Source organism: Staurois parvus, unplaced genomic scaffold (genome assembly GCF_062004578.1).
Source record: "Staurois parvus isolate SC_StPar_1 unplaced genomic scaffold, SC_StPar_1.0 ptg000347l, whole genome shotgun sequence".
Classification (NCBI taxonomy): Eukaryota; Metazoa; Chordata; class Amphibia; order Anura; family Ranidae; genus Staurois; species Staurois parvus.
Window position 1 is genome coordinate 6,807,284 of NW_028318143.1, and position 23,338 is coordinate 6,830,621.

The 23,338-nt window shown below is 39.3% G+C and overlaps 1 protein-coding gene across 2 annotated transcripts in view; it reads right to left on the reverse strand.

Annotated features, from left to right (window-relative positions):
- The window catches only part of COL24A1 (collagen type XXIV alpha 1 chain), a 384,809-nt gene that overhangs the window by 130,861 nt on the left and 230,610 nt on the right, over positions 1-23,338 (reverse strand). For both annotated transcript variants that reach the window (XM_089684422.1, XM_089684421.1), the window contains exons 19-24: positions 22,375-22,428; positions 14,018-14,071; positions 11,699-11,752; positions 10,714-10,758; positions 10,169-10,222; positions 5,716-5,760 (exon numbers count right to left, since the gene is read on the reverse strand). In XM_089684422.1, the coding sequence (XP_089540548.1) occupies positions 5,716-5,760; positions 10,169-10,222; positions 10,714-10,758; positions 11,699-11,752; positions 14,018-14,071; positions 22,375-22,428 (306 nt within the window). The remainder of the gene's footprint in view (positions 1-5,715; positions 5,761-10,168; positions 10,223-10,713; positions 10,759-11,698; positions 11,753-14,017; positions 14,072-22,374; positions 22,429-23,338) is intronic.

Below are 23,338 nucleotides of genomic sequence, written 5' to 3' on the forward strand. Positions count from 1 at the left end.
TTTGCATATGGTCAGCATGAAGGGGTTAATATTCAAAGCAAACTCATGCATCCATCCATGTCTCCATGCTTTATTTTTCTGAGAAATCATTTTGAAAAGCACCCCCTGGCATTTCTGTCAGTGGCCATCTTGATTAAGGCAGATGATTAATGTATCATTTCCTGGAATCCATTTGCCCTTAGCTCAGGCATAGGCTGAGCTGAGAACCCTCCCTTCCCTCCTGAAGACTTGTGGGAAATGGCTGACATTATTTAACTAGGCATGGAAACCAGGAAGTAACTGAAGAAATGTACAAAAAAGTTTAAAACAAGTAAATATGATATACTTTCCTATCTATTTACTAATGGTAACAGCATAAGGATTTAAAATAGTCCGTGTTGATTGCGAGAGTGAAGTTCCGCTTTAAGGAGGTGTAGTCCATGTAAGTAGCAGGGTTAGGGCTCATGTACACTGCAGCTGCTAAACTGAAGTTTAGGAGCAGCTGAGCGTTTTTTTCAGCAGCCCCTGAACTCTCCTTTATGTTTTCCTATGTGTCCATGTACACGTCGTCGTTTACAGTAGTTTACAGGCAGTTGAGTTTACAGGGATTTTCTTGACAGCACAAAAAATGCGTTCAGGAGTTTACCGCCGTTTCAAAAGCCAAACACTTGTAAACGAGTGTAAACGCATTTATGCGCGTTTGCGTTTAGACGCGTTTTTTGGGCTGGTCCATATTCAGATGCTGTCCGGTGCCTTTTTTCTTCATCAAAAATGCATGCACAGCATTTTCCATGTATTCAACTGAACCTAGTACACCAGCGCAGTCAGTTCCAGGTTTTGCGTGCAGGAAAAATGGTAGAACGTGCTGCATTATGCTCATGATGAGATCCATAGTGAATACAACCAGAAAAGACAGGTCATCTCAACACATACTGCTCTCTCTGCTTCTGCTCTCTCTATTTCTCACAAAATGTCTGAAATAGTTAATTATTTACTATTTTTCAGTGCATTCTGGGCATTTGAGAGGATCTCCTGAGGTTATCTTTTAAAAACGCTTATAAATGCAACCACGGCTAAATACGCAAAAACGCGGCTAAACTGACGTTTTTAACCTACGTTTTCTAGCAGTCAGTTTCATGCGGTCAGAAGAGTTTTTCAAACACCCTGTGTACATGAACCCTTAGTTCTAATCACACAGCTGCCCTTGGCAAGGACCTACATGGTCTCATATTGGCAGCCAGGTAAAGTTGTGCATACAGGACAAATATGGTTTGCCACTTAAAGAGAGTAAGCTACCTAAAAACACCAGAACTGCCGGTTGGATAGTTCGTCGATGAAGTCAACTTTGTAGACAGAACATAACAGAATTATTGATACATCTACCCGCACACAGATGGACCTCTTTAACTATGTAAACAATACCTATTTCTAAGGATAAACAAACCCCTATCATTCTATCGAATTTGACATTAAATTCTTCTGATCTTCAAAAATATCTCATAGCTAGTGATGGCAAAACAGTAAACTGTCAAAATTGCGAAAAAGAAAATATTTTCAATAATCATCTCCTGATTGAGGTTTTTCTGAAAATGGTGACATTCCTGAAATACTGAGCAGGAAATAGTTTCTCTTTAACAACATGAGTATGACAGACTACCGCTGTTTTATGGGCCTTGCTCAGGAAAGTGATTGCTTATAGCCAATTACTGAGTATAAAAACACCCCTTTATCTCTGCCTCTATCAACAATGTGCTACAAATCATATAAATGAAAAAAGTGTGTTTTACCACAGCTGTGATTGGCAAAAGCCTTCATAATCAACATCAAAAAGACATCCGTCTGTCACATAAATTGTGAGCTTGTCTGTTGACATAACAAGTTAGCAGGAGCATCATCAAGATAAATCATCCGAATTACATGATTCACTATAGTAGCAAAAAATTTACAATGCTTAAAGGCCAACTCCACCGTTTGCAGCAAATAAATAAATAGTTAATTAACCTCCCTGGCAGTATTCCCGAGTGTAGCTCGGGGTCAAGTTTCAGTACCACAAGCAGTAACCCCGAGCTACACTCAGGCTTACCATGCGGCGCTCCGGTATCCCTTGATCACTCACCTTGTCCTGCGCTCCCGCGATGTCCCTCCTGCAGTGTCCCCGGCAATGTAATCCGGCCGATGCCGGCATCTGTCATCTGGGTTCCATCCCCTGTGAGCGTTGGAACGTACGAGGGACGGAACGGCGGGAAATTTGAAAATGACAAAAAGTGACATTCACTAAATTCACTAAAATCACATAGTAGAACATTACTATATCAAACCATTTCACATACATTTTGTCCCGAGTGCTTTGTCCGGCGCCCTGCCTGCATTTTTACTGTTCTTTCTGCCTGGAAACTGAGAAACGTCCATGGCATCCAAAAAGTGTCCCTTTAGGTCAAAAGCGGTTTTAGCCAGCTAGAGAACAGCGATAGTAAATCAGAACCACTTGCAGAATTGAGTGATAATGATTCGTGGGGAAATTCGTCATCAGACATTGAAAACAAATTTTGCGACTTTGCTCAGCGATGTGTGAACTTGGCGCTATTTTTCAAATTTCAGTGTTTCTGGTTTGATTATATTATTGAATTAAATTTATTATTATTTTTTATGAATATTTATTAAATTATAATTTATGATTTCGTGTTTCAAGTTTTATCCTACCCGGGATGTTTACTAGACTCTTGTTCGGACAGATTTCAGTGAGTTATTCCTAAAAATTACAGGCCTACAATAAAAAAACAAACAAACATATTTCCATGCGAAAAAATTTACCACTTTGAGCACAGAAATATGGACATAATCATACCGCTAGGGAGGTTAAAAAAATGTGCATTTTTTTTTTTTGCATTTGAGCCTGCAAAGCATTGAAACTGTTATCAGTGGATTCTGCTATCTATTTCTACAGCCGCAGGTGTGTACTGAGGTACGGACCTTCAGTTACAGGGCTAGACGAAGTCTCGATGGTGCACAAATGTGGGGACGTCAACACAATTGTGCACCATTGAGAACTACAGATACCTCTGCCCCAGCAGAAGATTTTTTTTTTTTATTCATAGGTTCCTGTGAATGAATGAATGTGAGTGCAGCCATGCACAGCAGCGCTGAATGCTAATAATGGCAATGGTATGGAGGGAGATAGTGTAAGGGATGGGCGGCTGGGTGTAACATGAAACATGGTTCGAAAAGTGGACTTCTCTTTTAAAAAGCCCAAAATATCTTTTCAACTTTAGCACCCTCCAAATCCTCAAATACTGTATATAGCTTTTTGGGTAAGCCTGTGTCAAAATATAAACTGGTATGGCATGTGTGATGTCACATGTATGCCGAAACCAAGATCTCGGCATTTGTAATGCTGTGCGCTCGTGTGTCTGCTGATTTTGTAAGTACCTGTCTGTATTAATAAAAGCGAGTTTTTATGGTATAACACTATTGCACCTCCCTTGGCTTCTCTTTGGAGGGACATTGAAAAGTTGAGGCTGTGAGAGGAAAAAGTTCACTTCTTACCTGGTGTGTTCTGGCTGTGAGAGATCAGATGGCTGATGATAACATGGCCATGCTTAAAGCAGAACTCCAGTTAACATTTTTGTATACCATGCAGTGGGGCTGTGTCGCCACTGCAAAGATCAGCTGCTCATTTTTTCTAGGAGTGAGGACTAAGCTTCCCCCATCCTCTGGAACTCCCTACCCCAATTTATTAGACTATCTCCTACTCTGCTCACTTTTAGGCAATCTCTGAAGACCTATCTCTTCAGGGAAGCCTATCCTGCCCTCAGCAAATAACGGAATCTTCTATTCCTCCTACCAGTCCATCCCCCACAGTTATTGCCTTTTGTACCACTAGCCCCTCCCTCTTAGATTGTAAGCTCCAAGGAGCAGGGCCCTCCTAACCCTCTTGTATTGAACTGTATTGTTGCTGTATTGTCTTCCGTTATATTGTAAAGCGCTGAGCAAACTGTTGGTGCTATATAAATCCTGTATAATCTTAATAATAATACACACCTGACCCGCCAATCCTACGTAAATCCATGCTCCCCCATGGTCCAGCAGTGGACTGTTCCTGTCTGTGGAGCTTGCATTGAGCATGCTGACATCAGGAACAGTCCATTTATAAGGAAGGGGGTGTCAGGAGCCAAAAGAACCAGTCTTGTGCGGGGAGAATTCACGGGTCAGGTGAGTATATCTTTGGTGTCTGCTTCCCTAGAATAAAACAAGCATTTAACCCGTGGCTGAACACTGGCGGAGGAATCACAGGGAAACACTGGTATGCTGAGTGGCTTTCGCACAGTAGTCATATGGACATATTATAGACTGAGCATGTTTGCATTAAGCACATAAAATGTATTTATATAGTGGATGAACTGATGCACTTTACACTAAATCTATGTCTGCACATGTAATTTTGCACTTGATGAAAATTTTTGGGTAGCGCACCTATATATAGAATACAGGCGTACCTCAGTCTACAAATTTAATGCGTTCTCCGTGGCGTTTCGGATTGTGAAAAATTCATAAAGGTAGACACTACTGCTAGTTAGTATCATTTAGTACAAAATCGTTCTATGGTCACAGAATACACTTTTGTTTTATATCATGGGCATTGTAATAGCAATACAAACAATGGCTGACAATGCAATAGAGGCTTACATGAAAAACCTCCTTTCATGATGTGAGTTCTGCCTGTCTGCTGACCGTCTCTTTCCACATCTTCCTGGATTCCCTGCATACTTTGCAGCTTCTCATCCACTGTTTACTTTCAATTTCTAAGGACTACATATCCCATGGTACATTGCTGCTTACAAGCAGTGATCCCTGTGCTGACTCCGCCTCCTCAGAAGGCAGGCCCTGTGAACTGTGTGACGCAGCATTGCCTACTCACAAGCCATAGGAACTACATGTCACAGAATTCAAAGAAGTAAATGTGTGGAAATCTTCACAAAGTAAGTTTACAAACTTCAAGATAATTCAGATTAATAGGAATAGGCTAGAAAAATAATTGAAACAATGTGGAAATGAATATATGATTTCAAAGTTGGGCCATATATATGCTTTTACTGCAGGGTGCCAGGGAAATCCAGAAACACTGTCAGCAAGGCACCCTCCTGATACAGCCAAAATGCAATGCATGGCCTTGAGAACTTATTGAGAGGCACATTCATTGTCAATGTTTATTAGCTCAACAAAAAGTTAAAACATTATTAATTCTTAGTTCTCTTGAAGTGCATCTATAACAATTCTTGTGCTTTTTTCTGGTTTGCATAGGGCAAGAGTTAGCAACCCTGTTAAGTTTTTTTTTTACATCTGTGTCAGTGCTGGGGAAAAACACTCTATTTGTCCTCTGACCACCAGGTGACACTGGGAATAAAAGTGAGGGAAAATCCAAAAGTTACAGTTGTTACCAAAATAAGAATAGAGGGGAATCTTCCAATTGGGACATGGTGATAACAGTCAAAGAGGGAATTTCCCCTCACTTTGGAGAGATTTCTTCTCAACTTCTGTTGTGTTTACAGCACAAAAAGTGAATGGAAATCTCTCCATTGGGCCACACAACTAAAAAAAAAATGACAGGGGCTTTGACTCTATCCAAAGTTTAAAAAAAAAAAAAAACTTTGGCTCTAGATATACTGTACTTGGTACTGTACAAAGTTGCCTAGTTTGATGCTAGCCCTAATATACCACTCCTTAAATAACAAAACTTACGGCTTCACCAATTTTTCCGATGTTTCCTATATCTCCAACTTCACCCTAGTAATAAAAGGATAAAGTTCATAGTTATATCCATGATTATGTTTTTGGAATTATACTTTTTTATAAATGTTCTATTTCACTTACATGTATTTATATATTACAGATTTTTGTTACCCCCTTCATGACCACACCATGTTTTGCTATTTAGCTGATAACTGCACCGCCATGCACCGCTGTACGCAAATTAAATTTATATTTTTTTTTCCACACAAATAGAGCTTTCTTTTGGAGGTGTTTGATCAACACTTTTTTTTTAATATAAAGGAAAAAAAAGACCAAAATTAAAAAAAAAAACCCCAATAATTTTTGCTTTCTGCTGTAAAACAAATCCATAAAAATATTTACAAAAATCTCAATAAGTGTATATTGATTGGTTTGAAAGTTGTAGCATCTACAAACTATGATATACCTATATATATATACACACACACTGAATTTATTTATTTGTAATGGTGGTGATCAGCGACTTATAGTGGGACTGTGATAGCGGGGCTGGGAATCTGACACTAAGGCAGGGGTGGGCAAACTTTTTGACTTGAGGGCCGCAATGGGTTCATATATTGGACCCGGGGGCCGGACCAAGAGTAGATGAATGATGTGTATGTGTCATCCATAGTAAGTATAGTAATATTCCCCCATAGTAAGCATAGTAATTAATCCCCCATATAGTAATTCATCCCCCATAGTAATTCATCCCCCATATAGTAATTCATCCCCCATAGTAATTCATCCCCCCATATAGTAATTCATCCCCCATATAGTAATTCATCCCCCATAGTAATTCATCCCCCACAGTAATTCATCCCCCATATAGTAATTCATCCCCCATAGTAATTCATCCCCCATAGTAATTCATCCCCAATATAGTAATTCATCCCCCATAGTAATTCATCCCCTATAGTAATTAATCCCCCATATAGTAATTCATCCCCCATAGTAATTCATCCCACATATAGTAATTCATCCCCCATAGTAATTCATCCCCCATATAGTAATTCATCCCCCATAGTAATTCATCCCCCATAGTAATTCATCCCCCATATAGTAATTCATCCCCCATAGTAATTCATCCCCCCTATAGTAATTCATTCCCCATAGTAATTCATCCCCCATATTAAGTCCCCAAGTCCCCCCTGTGTCAATTCACTTACCTTTGCTCCGCGCGTTCCTCTCGCCGTGTTCCCGCGCCGTTCCGGTCTTCAGGGCGGACTGTGAGAGGAGCCTAGCTCCCCTCACGTTCGTCACGCTGCCCCGCCTACACACATCCTGACAGCCACCCTGACAGTATCATGCTCCGCGAGCCGGATTAAAAGGTCCGCCGGGCCGTATACGGCCCGCAGGCAGTAGTTTGCCCATTGCTGCACTAAGGGCTCGTTCACACTTGACTAATTTCTAACTCTTGCTGAACGCCCCTATAGTGTTTGACAGGCATTAGACAGGCGTTCGGGAAGAGTTTTTACTGGTCCTCAAATGCTCCCCAAATGCCCTATGTGAGTTTTTGAGGCGTTTGATAGGCATTTGCCAAGCGTTAAAACCGCACCACAAATGCCTATAGTGAAGTTTAATGGTATTAATGCTCTGAAACCGTCTCGTAAACACCATGCAAACACCTGCCAGGCATTTGAGGAGCATCATCATAGACTTAAATAGGAGGCTTCAAATCCTACTGACTGGACATGAGGCATCAATTTTGCCGCAACGCTAACACTTCAGTGTAAAGAGCACTGCATGCTGCCATGTGTAAAATTTTCATAGGCGTTTGAGCAGCGTTAAAAAATGCTTCCCAAATGCCTGTTGAACGTCTGCTAAGAAAACTAGTGTGAACTTAGCCTAACTGACACTGGCTGGGAGGTACATTAACTGACTGAAAATGACATCACCAGTGACACTAATACAGTGATCAGTGATAATACCATACACGGGCTGGGAAGGGGTTATTATCTAGGGGCAATCAAAGGGTTTACTGTGTGCCTAACAATGTGTAATGTGTGCTGCTTTTTACAAAGTATCTGTTTGTTTCTTCTCCCTTTGCAGGGAGAGGAAACAAAGAGATCGTTCCCTCTGTACAGAGCCTGTGTTTTTTGTCAACACAGGGCTCTGATTGGACACACCTAATCAGCAGGTCTTGGCCATAAATCATTGTTCGGAACCTACTGACAAAATCTCGCTGTGTCAATTCACAGCGAGAGTTGGCGGGGGGGGGGGGGGGGATTGCTGTAGGGAAGAGGCCCTTGTCCCCATCAATATGGGGACAAGGGCCCCACAACCCACCCCACCCGTTTTGTTTTTTTTTATTTGGCGCTCCTTAAAATCCACACCAGATATAAGAATCTGGTATCGATTAGGGTGGGGTAACCCCCACTCTGTTTATAAACAGACAAATGCTGACATTTTTTTTTTACTCTGCTGACGGTGGGGAATCCCGCTGACAGCAGACGAGTCATGGTTGTTAAGGACGTGGCGGACGCCCCTGCTCCTTAACAACCAGCTATTCCAAATATACCAAATGACTGCCAAAGATACTAAGCGAATTCCGAAACTGAATTGGTCCAACATAATATTGGCAGGCGTCATGTGCATCGGAATTAACAAATGGAACGAAATTCGAATTTGATTTTTCGGAAGTTCTTGGAAGTAATAGCAGTGGCTACAGTGAATCTCAACTTCCACAGGGACCATCTAGCTATGGAGTATTTATATTTACATTGGTCCAAGCTGGACCAATGTAACTATGCAAAATGAAAACCAAACCATACCTGGAATTCAGTTTTAAAATATATACTGTATATGATGTATTAATGAATACACAGCTGCATTCGTTTGCATCTTTTATATTGACCTGGAGTAAAGCTTTAACCAGTTCCTGTCCGGTCTATAGACAAATGGGTGGACATAATATGATGTCCTGAAAATATTCTCCACTGGCTGTGCAATCTGTCACCTGCTGTATCCACTGGACACAGCAGATGACTGATCAGTGTACCGGCCACTGCCAGTACAACGGGATCACAGCAGATCACATGACAATTGTACACAATAGATGGCTTTCATTCATACCATCCATTGTGTACTATTGTGTTGATCTCTGTGATTGGTCACAGTGATCACATGGTACAGACAGGGCAAATCACAGCCCATCTGTGCCATGTGACTAATTGAGGCCAATCACAGCTAACCACCATCATGAACACTGAATAAATTGATTTCATTCAGTAAAAATTGCTGCTTGTACAAGTGAAATGGTAATGCTGTATTGCTCTGGTCACAGTGTAAAAAAATCATGAAAAAAATAAAACAAAATAATGAAAATGAAGAAAAACTAAAAACATTTTTCACATTCTGTCACCAGTCAGTGCCCCTGATCACCGCCACAGCAGTTATATGATGACACTGTACTGCAATGGTGACAATATATAAAAAAATTGTGACAAAAAAATTACAAGTTCAAAAAACTCACCATGCCTCTTTCTAAATACCTTGGACTGCCTACTTTCTAAAACGTGGTAATTTGGAGCCATTTGTACTTTCCTAGTGTTTTCCGGAGCTCAAGAAATGAGCTGTCAGTACATAAGGATTGATCAGTTTTCTGATACTGTATATACCATAGTTTATGGACTCTATAACTTCCCTGCAGGCTAAATAATAAACACTGATTTGGGTTATTTTCACCAAAGAAATGTAGCAGAATACAGTTTGGCCTAAATTTATGAAGAAAGATTATTTATTTGCAACATTTTTTAACAAAAAAAAATGCGTTTTTTTCAAAATTTTCTGACTTTTTTTTATTTAGCAAAAAATTCAAAACCCAATGGCGATTAAATACTACCAAAAGAAAACTCTATTTGTGTGAAAAAAAATATAAAAAAGTAATATGGATACAGTGTTGCATGACCGCGCAATTATCATTAAAAGTGCAACAGTGCTGAAAACTGAAAATTGACCTGGGAAGGAAGGGGGTGAAAGTACCCAGTACTGAAGTGGTTAATGCAAAAAAAACTCATGTCTACCATTTAGCATCTGAAATTTCAGTTTACTGACATTAAACAGTGTAATGATTCAATTCTGACAAGCTGCTTTAGATTTTTGCAGTCTGCATATTGCTTTTTGTTTTACTAAGCAAGACAGACAGTCTTTTATCCTAAAACACCTTCAGGAATTTGCCTTTGTGTAAGTAAAGTGCTTGGAATACACACAGCTTGAATATTAATTAAAAACAAAACATGCTAATTGTAATCCCACATTGGGCAACCATAAGGATGCAGTGATATCTCAGCCAAGAAATGCTAGGGAGGAAGAGACTGTGTCATGTCCCAGATGGAGAGCTCATCCTAGCTATGTCTGTCTTATTTCCTACTCATCTTTCTTCTACAGGAAAAAAGGGTCTACAGTATATAAACAGGTTCACCTTCAAGCCTTCCAGCCCTTGTTCTCCAGCATAGCCTTTACGTCCCGGTCTTCCCTGACAACAAATGAGAAAGACATTTTTTGTGACTCATGTACTGTACTATTTCAACATTGTAACATGGGAAATTTAACAGTTGTTAACATGTGCCTACTCATTTAAGAGATGCTATGTCTTAAGTGACTCTTGTGTCATGAGAACAATATGGGGGCTGCCACTGCCGGCCTTCCTTTGCAAATGCTAGTTTCTTGGTTGTGTCTGACTTAAATAACATTTTCAAAGGAGAGGTCAGATAGATGACGGAGAGGTCAGCTTTGGCAGCCTCCATACATTTCTCATGACATAGTCACTTATAAATGTTTACATGAGAATGGAAGAAACAATTCTTTATTGAATCCTGTTGATTCCTGATCATCGTATAAACAAGGGCAAAAATATATATGACTACAATATCATGCATGTTTGTCCAAAGGTTTATTGCAAAATCCATCCCGTGTTCTCAAATTTTGAATACAATAGTTAAACATACTACACTGAAGCATACATACCATTGGGCCAAGACCACCTGGAGGTCCAAGTGGTCCTTCTTCCCCCTGTAAAATAGAGATTCAATAACTATCAGCAACAGTGTCATTTACAGATGGGCCAATAAAATTAGCTACCCATGACCCAAAACAGGAGATGATAAATAAAAGGATGGGGAGGGGGCAACAAGAATAGGTGAAGGGCTAAAGGGGGGGGGGGGGGGGGTTACAGGAGAAAGTAAGCCAGATGAACAGCAAAGTATGCATAACCCCAAAGAAGGGTCCATTAGCTCATTTGAACTGGATAAATGCAGGTCACTGCAAGAACACATAGAAAACAATGGGGCATAGAACACAATGGTGCATGTGGGGTTTGCTACATTTGTGATCAAAAGTCATGGGGTTACTTCAACTGTTAGAAAGTTTAGTCATAAAGGATATAAACTGTTTAATTTGAAGGTAATGATGTTGTTCTTGTGGCAAGATAATATATTTGTCTTTTAAGTAACAAAAGGTCACATTATCTTTAATGTTTTTTTCTCCCTCTACAGAGAGGGCAGGGAGAGCCCTACTCTATTGTGACCATCTGGCTCTTCCATGACCCTTTATCTTCCCCATGTGTAATGGCATCAGCAGCAAGCAGCACAAAGTTTGTTGACCCCAGATGTAAGAACGATTCTAAAGCAGATCAAAACCTAACCTAACCATGACCAATTCCTACTGTTGTGCTAACACCACTAAAATAAAATAACCAGTGTAATACTTAATGCAGAAAAAAAGCCCCATTCTGCTAATACTTTTGCAATAACTCACATTGTCCAACCTCCATTTACTGCTTCACCCCAAACACAGTTGAGGTAGCAGAAGATATGCCTAGAACTGCTGTCAAGTAATAATCATAGATGGAAAATCATAGATGCAGAAAGGGGGTGGGGTAGGGTGAGAAAGATTAGGTTTAGATAGGGTTTTGTCCACTTTATTATCATAGCATATTAGTGTCCGAACTTACCTCCACGCCTTTTGGACCTGGTGGACCTGGAGGCCCTCTGTCTCCAATGAGCCCCTATATTAAAACAGAACTCTTCAAATATCACAGGGCAAGAAGTTATAAAAAAAACTCACTCCCTGCATGAAAGTGTAACCTCATCTTTCTTTGTCTTTAGTAAGAAAATACAATTTCAGGTAGTGATTATCAATTGTTTTATTATGCCTCATCCAGCTTTTACAATTTCCACTAAGTTATAAAGTTAGGTGGTACTATGATTTTTTCACTAGTGATTTGTCCTCAAGTGACAATAGAATATTCACACACAACATCCTATACATGTGGAAGAATGAAAGAAAATACATAGAGGTTGATTTACTAAAACTGGAGAGTGCACAATCTGGTGCAGCCCTGCATGCTGGAAATCAGCTTCTAACTTCAGCTTGTTCATTTAAGCTTTGACAACAAAAAAAATTGGTAGCTGATTGATTTCAGTGCAGAGCTGCACCAGATTTGGCATTCTCCAGTTTTAGTAAATCAGACCCATAGTGGTTATTTATAGTTCATTTACTTCAATATTAAAGAGGTAATAGGTAAACAAGACACACTACCCTTACAAATGTCATATTTATCACTTGGAGTCATCAAATGGCATGCTCCAAATAATAGCAGCTTTAGGCTTTATGCTACTCACAAAAACATCTCCACTACAAGAGAGCTCAAGTGACACGCACAGCTGAATGACTTAAGTCAGCCATAGATGGTTCAAATCTTGGCCAGTTCAGCAGGAACTGAATATACCCAAGTTGATCGATTGGGTACATACAGCCTGCCGGATTTTACACACGATTAATACTAGCGGCTAACAACATTCACTGTTCTCCTGTCGGGGATCGATTCGCCCGGCCCACTGGAAGAACACAGTGGCTCAGCGGAAGGGATTCCCCTATCAACACTGACTGACAACACTGACCCGTGGCTGCAGGAAAGAAGTTTGCACCTTCTTAATGGAGGGACATACAGTGCCTTGAAAAAGTATTCATACCCCTTAAAATTTTACACATTTTGTCATGTTACAAAAAAAATGTAAATGTATTTTATTGGAATTTTATGTGATTTTTACATATAGGTCAATCTTAGGAGAAAACCTGTTAGAATCTGCAAAAGATTTGAGACTGGGGCGAGAGTTCACCTTCCAGCAGGACAACGACCTTAAACATACAGCCCAGTCAAAGTCCAAACCTAAATCCAATTGAGAATCTGTGGGAAGCTTCACAGACGCTCTCCATCCAATCTGACAGAGGTTGAGCTATTTTGCAAAGAAAAATGGGCAAAAATTTCACTCTCTAGATGTGCAAAGCTGGTAGAGACATCCCCAAAAAGACTTGCAGCTGGAATTGTAGTGAGAGGTTGTTCTACAAAGTAATGACTCAGGGGCTGAATACAAATGCATGCCACACTTTTCAGATATTTATTTGCAAAAATTTTTTAAAACCATTTATCATTTTCCCACCACTTCACAATTATGTGCCACTTTGTGTTGGTCTATCACATAAAATCCCATCAAAATACATTTACAATTTTAGTTGTAATATGACAAAATGTGGAAACTTTCAACGGGTATGAATAGTAAAAATTCAAAAATATTGTTTTTTTTTTTAAATTGGCAGTCTTTTATTGTTTATAGCGCAAAAAAAAAACCCACAGAGGCAATCAAATACCACCAAAATAAATCTCCATTTGCGGGAAAAAAGGACATACATTTCATTTGGGTGCAGCGTTGCATGACCGTGCAATTGTCAGCTGAAATAAAGCAGCGCGTATCGCAAAAAATGCCCGGGTCAGGAAGGGGGGTAAATCCTCAGGAGGGCAAGTGGTTAATGTAATCCCTTAAATGAAATCAATATTTTATTATAATTAAAATGTTATAAACCATAAGTTAATAAAGTTGCAAAATGTATTAATGTATGGTTCATAAATTAATAATACTGCAATTTTTAGAACATTAAGGAAAAAAAAAAATCAAGAAATGTTGGCCATTTCTTCTCCTTGTCATGTTAAAGCTAGACAAGCCTGAAACACTCCGTCTCACTGTCCTCTTCTTTCCTTTCAACTCTTCAAGCTTTCAGGCACATGTATGTATTCATGAGAATGGTCACAGACATACCTCCCAGTGATTCCTAAATCATTTTAAAGCATGGTGGGTACAACTAGGCAATTATTCTTGGTATCTCAATTAGTTGATCACTCAAGAAAAATGATACAAAATTGTTAACTTACATCAGAAAATTTGAAAAACTCTTGGCTATGAGCACTTATAATGTCTTAAAATGACAGTCCTACCTTTGGTCCTTCAGGTCCATTTACCCCAGGCAAGCCAATATCTCCTGGAAACCCCTAAAAAAAAATTAGAGGAAGGATAAAGTATGGGTTTGAAGAATGCTATAAAACATATGCAGTGAAGACAAAAGACCAAAAAGCTGGCTTATCAATTATTGGTGGATTTTTTTCTTATATGTTACCAACATATTTTTTTCCATCTGTAAATATTACTGTATTTCGATAAATGCAATTTGTTAAAAATTGTATTTGCCATGCAAGCCATTTTGTTATTTAAAACAGTTTTTCCCTTTAAAATTGCCACTTACAGAATTCTTTAACCCTCAAATAAAGGTCTAGTTTGTTTTCAATTTAAAATAGGAGACCACACTGTATTCAAAATCCTCATTTCCCTTTGCCTTTTAGGGTCAGCTCACACCCTTGTGCATCGAATGGTAACATGCGTTGATGGATGTTGGGTTGTGGCAGCTCATTCTATTTGAAAAGGTCCCATTAACACAAAACACTTCTGCATTACTTTTGGTAAACACAGAGCACCACAAGCTACCATCATGCAGATGTGTTTGTTTTTATTTAATGCATTGGAGTGCCATACCATGGGGTTGATTTACTAAAACTGCAGAGTGCTAAATCTGGTGCATGGTAGCCAATCAGCTTCTAACTTCAGCTTGTTCATTTAAGCTTTGATGGAAAATCCTGGACACTAATTGGCTTCTATGTAGAGCTGAACTAGATTTTCCACTCTCCAGTTTTAATAAATCGAACCCCACGTGTTATCTTGTGTTTTCTATTCCTGTCTCTCTTTCTGCCCCTTCTTTGTGTTTGTGTGTTTCCAAGACTTTGTGTAGAATGCAGAGAATTGCACCAGACACATTAAGTTCAGTATTTGAAAAGTCAAATATTTTGCATTAGTGGAAACAAGGACAAACATCTACATCCCTTCACACTAATGATTTTAGCACTGCTCAAGGTGCCTAATTGAAGTGGTGGAATGTTTGTCCATGTTTCCACCAATGCAAAATGGCTTTTTGAAAGCTGGACTTGATCAGAATGGTACGGTTCATTGTATTCTGCACATAGTATGGGGAAAACTACACATTCTAAGGGAGCCAACACAAGTATAGGTGAGGTCGAGGGCCCATAAACAAATACACTTGGTGAGAACAGCCTGTAAAGTAGGCGGGCTGGGAGTAGTACTACATAATATGGCGTTTGAGTGTTTACTCTCTTACTTCTGCATTGCCCATAATACAAAATAAAACAAAATCTAACGGAGGACATGGTCTTCTGGCAATGGCTAGAGCAGATGTGACAGCCTGGGAAATCAAGTGCAGATATGTTTCCAGTGAAATCCACAAGATATATAAGAAGCCATCAGGCAATACCAAAAATAGAAATGTTATTTTTGGGTGAAATGTATTAAAATGTTAGAATTGGAGGATACAATAAATATTAAATATTTTCCCATAAGATTATATGTGCATTAAAAATATTTTAGGCATGTCATTTACCTGTAAAATCCTCCTTTGTGTCGACAGCCAAATGCCCTGAGAATGCTGCTGGGCGCCACCATCTTTGATGTGATAACAGCAGCCCAGCAGACTCAGTTCCATCACTCAAGTGACACTCTATAGTATTCCCCTTTGCTCCTCCTATGGAAGCTACCTAAAAGGTTATGTAGGTAGGTGAGGGAAAGGGTAGAGGAGCTAGGCCAGCACAGAAAGTAATTAGACACTCCCAGAAGAGGAGAAAGCTATAACATGCAAGGGTGGAGGAGGCTGTACTAGGGAATACACTTATCCTGAAGTAGTAACATTTGTTAGCAAGTTCAGAGGCACATCGCAAGTCAGTAAAACAATAGTTTATGGAAAGGAAAAATGCTACAAGAAAACATTTAGAATATCTGGTTTTTCTGAGCTTTTTACTTGCACTTTTTAAAGGGGTGACAGGTTCTTTTTCAGCTATTTTAAATGTAAGGTTATGACCCATACCAATGAGTCAGAAATACATGTGAATTAGGTACAGTACATTAATGAACCAGCAGGTTAGTACACAGCACTAGTCTTGCAGTTTTGAGTAAAAAATACCAACTTTATTGTTTCTTTACTCTTCCTTTAAATTAATCCTTTTCCAGAGGAGGCTCAGGAATTCAATTTATAATCCACTTTTAACTAGTTTCACTGGGAGACTTCAAAGGACTTATCTACTAAGATTAAAGTAAATGATTTTATGAGATGAGAGTCTGATACTTGCATGAGAAAAAGCACTTTGATACTGGAAGTCGTCAGAACTCCGGTCATATGACTGCTAAACCAAAGCATTCACATTTGATCAATTAATGTAAACTACAATAATCCAACCAAAGAAAGTGTATAACCTTCCTGAAAAGAAAAAAGCCTTTTGTAGGTCTACAAAAAAATGACTCTGCATTGCAGTTCAATTTTAACTTACTATGAGTGATATACTGTAGTTACAGCATTTGGTGCATTAATAAACCAAAATAGATGGTGGAAAAGTAAAGATGTAGCTAATGAAATTGGAAATAGCAAAACCAAGCAGGTATAAAAGGGTCACACCGCCCAAGCCTAGTCTGATTTTGGTCAAATGCTGGTGGACTACATCACCCACCAACTTTTTCACTCAGTCAGGGACTCAGCAAGATCACTGCACCTGAGTTCCCAGGCACTGCCTGAGCTCCACTATGGGATCCGAGAGAGGCTGTGGGCTTCTGGAGGGTGTAGGTAGAAACTGTCTCTTGTTCCCGCAGAAGTGTGATGCTGGGGATGGCTGGCTGCTTTCATTCCTGAGAGGTGCAGATGAATACTGGAAGACTGCATCTCTCTGTCACTGGCTCCAAGGATGGTCACCTGCTTTTTCTCTCTTTCTTTCTCTCCCCTCTTTTATTTATTTATTTATTTTTTTTATTTGGGGGGGGGGGTGCCCGATTTTTGTGTTGCCTAGGGCAGCACAAAAACAAAATACACCACTGCATGACTTCTTTCATAGTTGGAAGCCATTCATGAGGATTTGATGATATATATTTATGTATGCTAATCATTTTATTAATGCGCACAAGTGTTTATATATTTTATGTAACCTGCCACAGGCCAACACTCTGCTTGTCTTGGAATTCATCATTGGAACACTATTAGAAATAAAATAATATTGCAACCATATCTGTATTGTTTAATTTGTGCTGTGTGAATAGTTCCTAAGGAATAAAATAAGTCCTGGTATCTACTGCCAATCTGTTAAGCCAACACTAACTTTCTCAGTGTGATAATGAACAAGATGACATCTGTGGAATGGGAAACTGGACTGTTTGCAACTCAATGGTGATATGTAGAGATAGGTACACTGGGGTGATGTAAACATGTTTGACATGCACAGGGATATTGCTGGATTATTTACACATGAAATGAAATGTTATCATCTGTCATATCACATCTTTTGACACATGGACTTAAATGCAGGAATGTAGCCGTATTTATGGATATAATTTCATCTAACATGGAGGTTGGTTTGAAGGCTGCTTGAGTTAAGCTCAGTGTCATTATACATGTAAATTATAGTAATTCCCTGATTAAAGTGGTTTAAAAGGATGAAGGTTTTTCCATGCATGAAAGTAAAAAACCTTTGTGCTGCTCCCTGCACAGCCCCCCTTATACTTCCCTAAGCCTGATCTCGATCCAGCACTGTGCATGGGAGCCTCAGGTCTCCCAGGTCTCTCTCTCTCCTCAATGGCAGAGACACAACAGTGAAAGCAGTGGTCAGCCGAGCTAAAACAGCAAGTGAGAGGAAATTTCTCCAAAGTCAGGGGAATTTTCCAATTTCATGGTTGTTGCCAAAGCAAGTGTTTCCACTTTATTTCTGTTAGCCATAAAAATTTGAAATTCTCAACAATGGTTACCAGGACAAAATGAAACTTTGAATCTCACATAAGAGGAGATGGAATGCAATAAAAATCGGTCATTAATAACTCTTTCCCTCTCGATTCAGAACTAGAAAACAAAATTGGCTTCACATACACTTTAAAGAGTTGTGGAAGATATGATCCATAGGTGATACAATTTTTTGTCTAATTCCAGATACAGCGCACATGTGGCTGTGTGGTTTCAGTCTCAAAGCACAGCACAGGAAGAAAAAAAATAACATTATTAATTAAATGTGTGGAGGGGTAAAAATAATATATTTTCTTAAAGTAGAAGTTAAGTCAAATACTAACTATACTTAAACCTGCTCCCACCCCCATCCTAAGCCTATTCTAATTACCCTGTGGAAGGAAAGAAGCCTATACTTACCTATTCTGAGGGCGCTCTGATCCAGTCCCATGATCTCTTCAGCAGCCAGCTTCAGTGAAGTGGAGAGATCGCGGTTATCGGCTGCAGAGCCTATGCAGCGACGTCACACATAGACTTAATCTGGGACATCTAATGTTGGCTGTCTCTCCTCTACAATGAAACTGGCAGTGGAAGCCGATAATGTGACTGGACCCGGGCGCCCTCAGCATAAGTACAGACATCACACAGGGTAGTTAGAATAGGCTTAGAACAGGAGTGGGAACAGGTTTAGGTACAGTTAGGATTTGACTAAATTTCCACTTTAATGCTTGAGAGAGAGATGCTCCTGACATGGAGAAAGCCAGAAATGGGTGGAGCTGGGAATACCTGTCTAGCAAAACAACAGGATAGGTGGTCTCAAAACTGCAGGTAATTGACAATGGATATGAAATGGACAGCAGTTTATATTAAATGTTTATATGATTTATGCATAGGGGCCTGTAGCATGTATGAGACCATGAGCATATTAAAGAAAAAATATATAAGTAAATATTTACGATTTATAAACAATTTTGTGCTTAAGAGTGATGGTATTAAACTGTATCAACTAATATACCCTTGCAGAAGAGGAATCAAATATTGATATTTTAAAGCCAAGGATAGTTCCCAATAAAACCATATGGTATTTAATTTTGAGTTGTACTGAAGTATAGCCTTGAAGTATAACTCTGCTTTCAATAGAGACTTGGTTTTGACCTCTCTGCTCCATCCCTAATCACATTTTCTCGATTGTGATATGGGTCTCAGATGTAGATAAAACTAACTTCCACTAATTCAACGTGCCCAGGCTTGGTGGTGTTTAACATTTATCCAAATGTACATTTTGCCAGGCTTTTAAAAGCTACAGACAAGATCACCATCAATTTGGTCAGCATGAGGCACTTAACAAGTTTATTGTCATGTCCAGAGATGATCTGAAGTTGTCTGGTATTGATTTTCATCTTCCTTTGAGAGGTTTGCAAACTATTAGGATACTAATCCTGCTCCAGGACATAGGAAGGGGCACAGAGGACGATTCATCTCATAGGAGATGTGGTAGGAAAATGTGATGCGGACAGGAAAATCTGGATTTACTATGCATACTGTAATGGACTCACCTGAGGGGATTAAGGAAACAGATGGTAAGTATGTTATAGAAATAAGGACTGGGTACCCCTGCAAATAATTAGTATCCTCTACATAGCTACATAAAGTAGCTGAAACCTTTGTAAATGCCTGCAAATAATAAAGAACATCATAGCTTATAGGAAACAGGGAAGCTGCCATTGTCAATTTTGATTTCAGAAAATGCTAGCTGCATGGTTGTCTTACTGATCCATTACCTTTAAAGTGTATGCAAACCCCAAAAATAAACTTCGCTTATTGGTCCCTTTTGGTCTAGTCAATATGTCATTAGATGCTTTTGTTATATCATTTAGATGAGTTAGAAAAAAACGGTTGCTCTTGCAATAATTCCTGTAAGCTGATAGTAGTATATACACAGTATATTCCATACAAGGGTCCCCTTTAAATGAAATACCACCAATACCCTTTTTTAGTACTGGACAAACAAGTAAATTGTCTGCGACCCATGCAGGAAGATATCAATCCAAGACCTATCTGACTGTGACAGCCCCCCTCTGCTGTTTGGATTGGATTTTGTATATCAACTGTTCTCAACCTTTTAACTCCAGAGCAACCCCTAAAATTATTTTCTAGTTTAATAAACCCAATTCATCAAGGCTGATCAGTAGAAAGAATGCAACCATTAAATTGGTGGTCAGAATGCCTTCCTTACAAAAGATAATTGGTGTCAGGGTCATGCTGCTGGCTTTGCCACAGCTCAAAGAACCCCTATAGAAACCTCCGGAGAACCCTGGTTGAGGGTGACTGCTCTCCTAAGGAGAGTTCAATAGAGGCCTGGTGAAACTATAAAATGGATATATAAACATCTCTCTAGAGAGGGGAAACCAGGAAGTTTTGACAACAACCCAACAACAAGAGCAGTAATGACCTTAATAGGGTAAGGAAGTGGGGAGGGGGGTTTTGAGTTTCACAATAAATTTTCCATGAACCCCTGGTTCCCATACCCTACTTTGTTCTAGAAAAAAAGAATGATATGGTCTATTTACTATTTTAAAAGTCGTTAATATATCAAAAATCTTTTCCAATGTTTTTCTACCTCCGCTTCGCTTATTTCCTTAGGAGTGGTGCACTTTGTAATCAAGAAAGACAAGTTCCTGATTATCCAATGTAAACAGTAATCAGTCATTATTAATAATGTAATCTAACATAGCAAAGGTTAATGGGTGGTAATAGTCCTTTTCACTAAGTATAAACATGTCGTTTTGGTTATTTTGGCTCAACAATTAAGAGGTAACTGTAGCCAAAATCTTACAAGAATTTTTTTTAAGCCAGTTCAAAATGCAATATGAAATACAAAATTGCAACAGCCCAACTAGATTTGTATTTGTCGATGATTAGTAGACTGGTGATTGGTTGCTATAGGTTAACATGAGTTTAGCCAAAACATATTACTTTAGTTCTGGATGGTCTAGGGGAGGGTTAAACATTCCATACATTTAGCAAGCAAGAATGAAACTGATATTTATAAGGCTGTAACATTTACAGGCCAAGAGAATCTACATTAGTGTACAATCAAAAGGCAAATGACAAAGAAAAGGCAACAACATCTGGCCATAAGAACAGGCAACTTCTGTCACCTGACTATACACTCACCAGCCACTTTATTAGGTACACCTGTTCAATTGCTGGGTAATACAAATTGCTAATCAGTCAGTTACATGGCAGCAAATGCATTTAGGCATCTAGACGTGGTGAAGACGACTTGCTGAAGTTCAAACCGAGCATCAGAATGGGGAAGAAATGGGATTTAAGTGACTTTGAACATGACATGGTTGTTGGTGCCAGACAGGCTGGTCTGAGTATAAAAACTGCTGATCTACTGGGATTTTTATGCCCAACCATCTCTAGGGTTTACAGAGAATGGTCCAAAAAAGAGAAAATATCCAGTGAGCGGCAGTTGTGCACATGAAACTGCCTTGTCGATGTCAGAGGTCAGAGGGGAATGGGCAGACTGGCTCGAGATGATAGAAAGGCAACAGTAACTCACATAACCACTCGTTACAACCTAAGTATGCAAAATACCATCTATGAACGCACAACACGTCATACCTTCATGCAGTAGGACTACAGCAGCAGAAGACCACACTGTGGTAAGATGTACCTAATAAAGTGGCCGGTGAGTGTATAATGAAACCCTGGAAAGGAAAAGCCTGTGTTCCACTCGGTAGCTAAGATACCTTTAGTCTATTGGATAAGCAGCCCAACAGGCATACAAAAATCAAGAACAGAAGGCGATGGTCTGCCACATCCCCTATCATTTTTTATGTTTTATTTTCTTTGTCCAAATAGATTTCCTTTTACTTCCTGTCCTAAAGAAGCAACATAAATGAGAGTAAATCTTCCCCATTGGAATATTTATCTTTACCTCTTGTTCTGTTGACAACTTTTTTGACAATTTAGAATTTTCTAGTCCATAATGGTAATGAGGAATAATAGAGGGGATGAATCTACAGAGTAAGTAGAGAGATAGCAGGGGTTCTAATCCTTCCTTAGTCTATCCAAAACAAAACATAGTTTTCAGCTATAGATACACTTTAATGCACTTTAAACATTATTTTATGATTTGTCTTACAAAGTAAGCCTGATCATGTGAAATGCTAGTAACTTAAATATGGTTTTCAAGATTACAGTTTGGTAAATGTTTCTGATATTGCTCTCTTCTTCCATCCTAAACACTGTTATTCAGGGGTTGCAGTTTTCTTTAAACCTTTTAATGATTTCTATACATATATTATTATTTCTGTGTATTTGGTGACAGGACACTCTACTGTTCTTCGTGTTAAACAATGCACTAATCACATTTCCCAATAGATGCAGAAAATTTTAAAATGTTAATAATGTTGCTTTATTTCAAATACAACAATCAATGGCAATGTTGGGTAATGCTGTTGTTACCTCAGGTCCAGGAGGGCCTGCCAACCCTTGCGGTCCTCGATCACCAATTTTTCCCTGAAAAAAAAATGTTAATACTGATCATTATAAGTATCTTACAGTTATATTTGCAAGCTCCTACACATTGAAGGGTGAGTACATAACAGCCACAATTGAAGGGTTAGTACAAGTTACAGCAGGTGACCCATCCCTTGATCTCTAGAGAACTTCAAAGTTAAGATCTCTCCGTTACTGATCCCAGCTTAAGCTGGCCATAAATTGGTACATTTTTTCATTCAGCCTGCAGGATGCAGCTGATGTTAGACCAAAATTGTTTTACACAATTTTGAATTAAAGGGTGTCTGGCCTAAGGGTGCCAACAGGGCCACCTACTAAGCAAACTTCAGATTAAGAATAATCAGATTTATACAGACCCCCCCCATCCCGAGTCTCCATAGTCTTATGTTGCAATTCTCCACAACATAAAATACATTGGAAAAAAAAGGAACCATTTTCTAAAAATACTTGACCTGGGAACAATAAACATTGCTGTAAATCCTTAGGCAAAATAGGCCATTAGGTGGTTTAACCCTCTATCATCTACCAAAAATGCTAAACTAAAACAGCTTAAGACAAATTAGTTAAAGCGGTTGCTCAGTCAGATCTGAAAAAAATAATAGGTACAAAAACTGTAACTGCTGACTTTTAATAAACATACACTCACCAGGGATCCAGCGCTGTCCTCACCTGGTCTTATTCTTATTCTTCAACAGTTTTCAGGGCCCCCAGCGTCTGCATTTTAACTGTGGGCAGCCGGATCTGACCTTTTGTGGCTTCGCAGCCAGCTTCCTACTGCACCTTGTGGATGGTCCTGCAGCCTTCTAGGACCTGTGACGTGTTCCAGAAGACTGCGTGGGGGGGTGGGGGGGGGGAGAACTTCCGCCTAGGTGATCCAAGCAGAAGTGGGGAATTGGGAGTGGGTACCTGT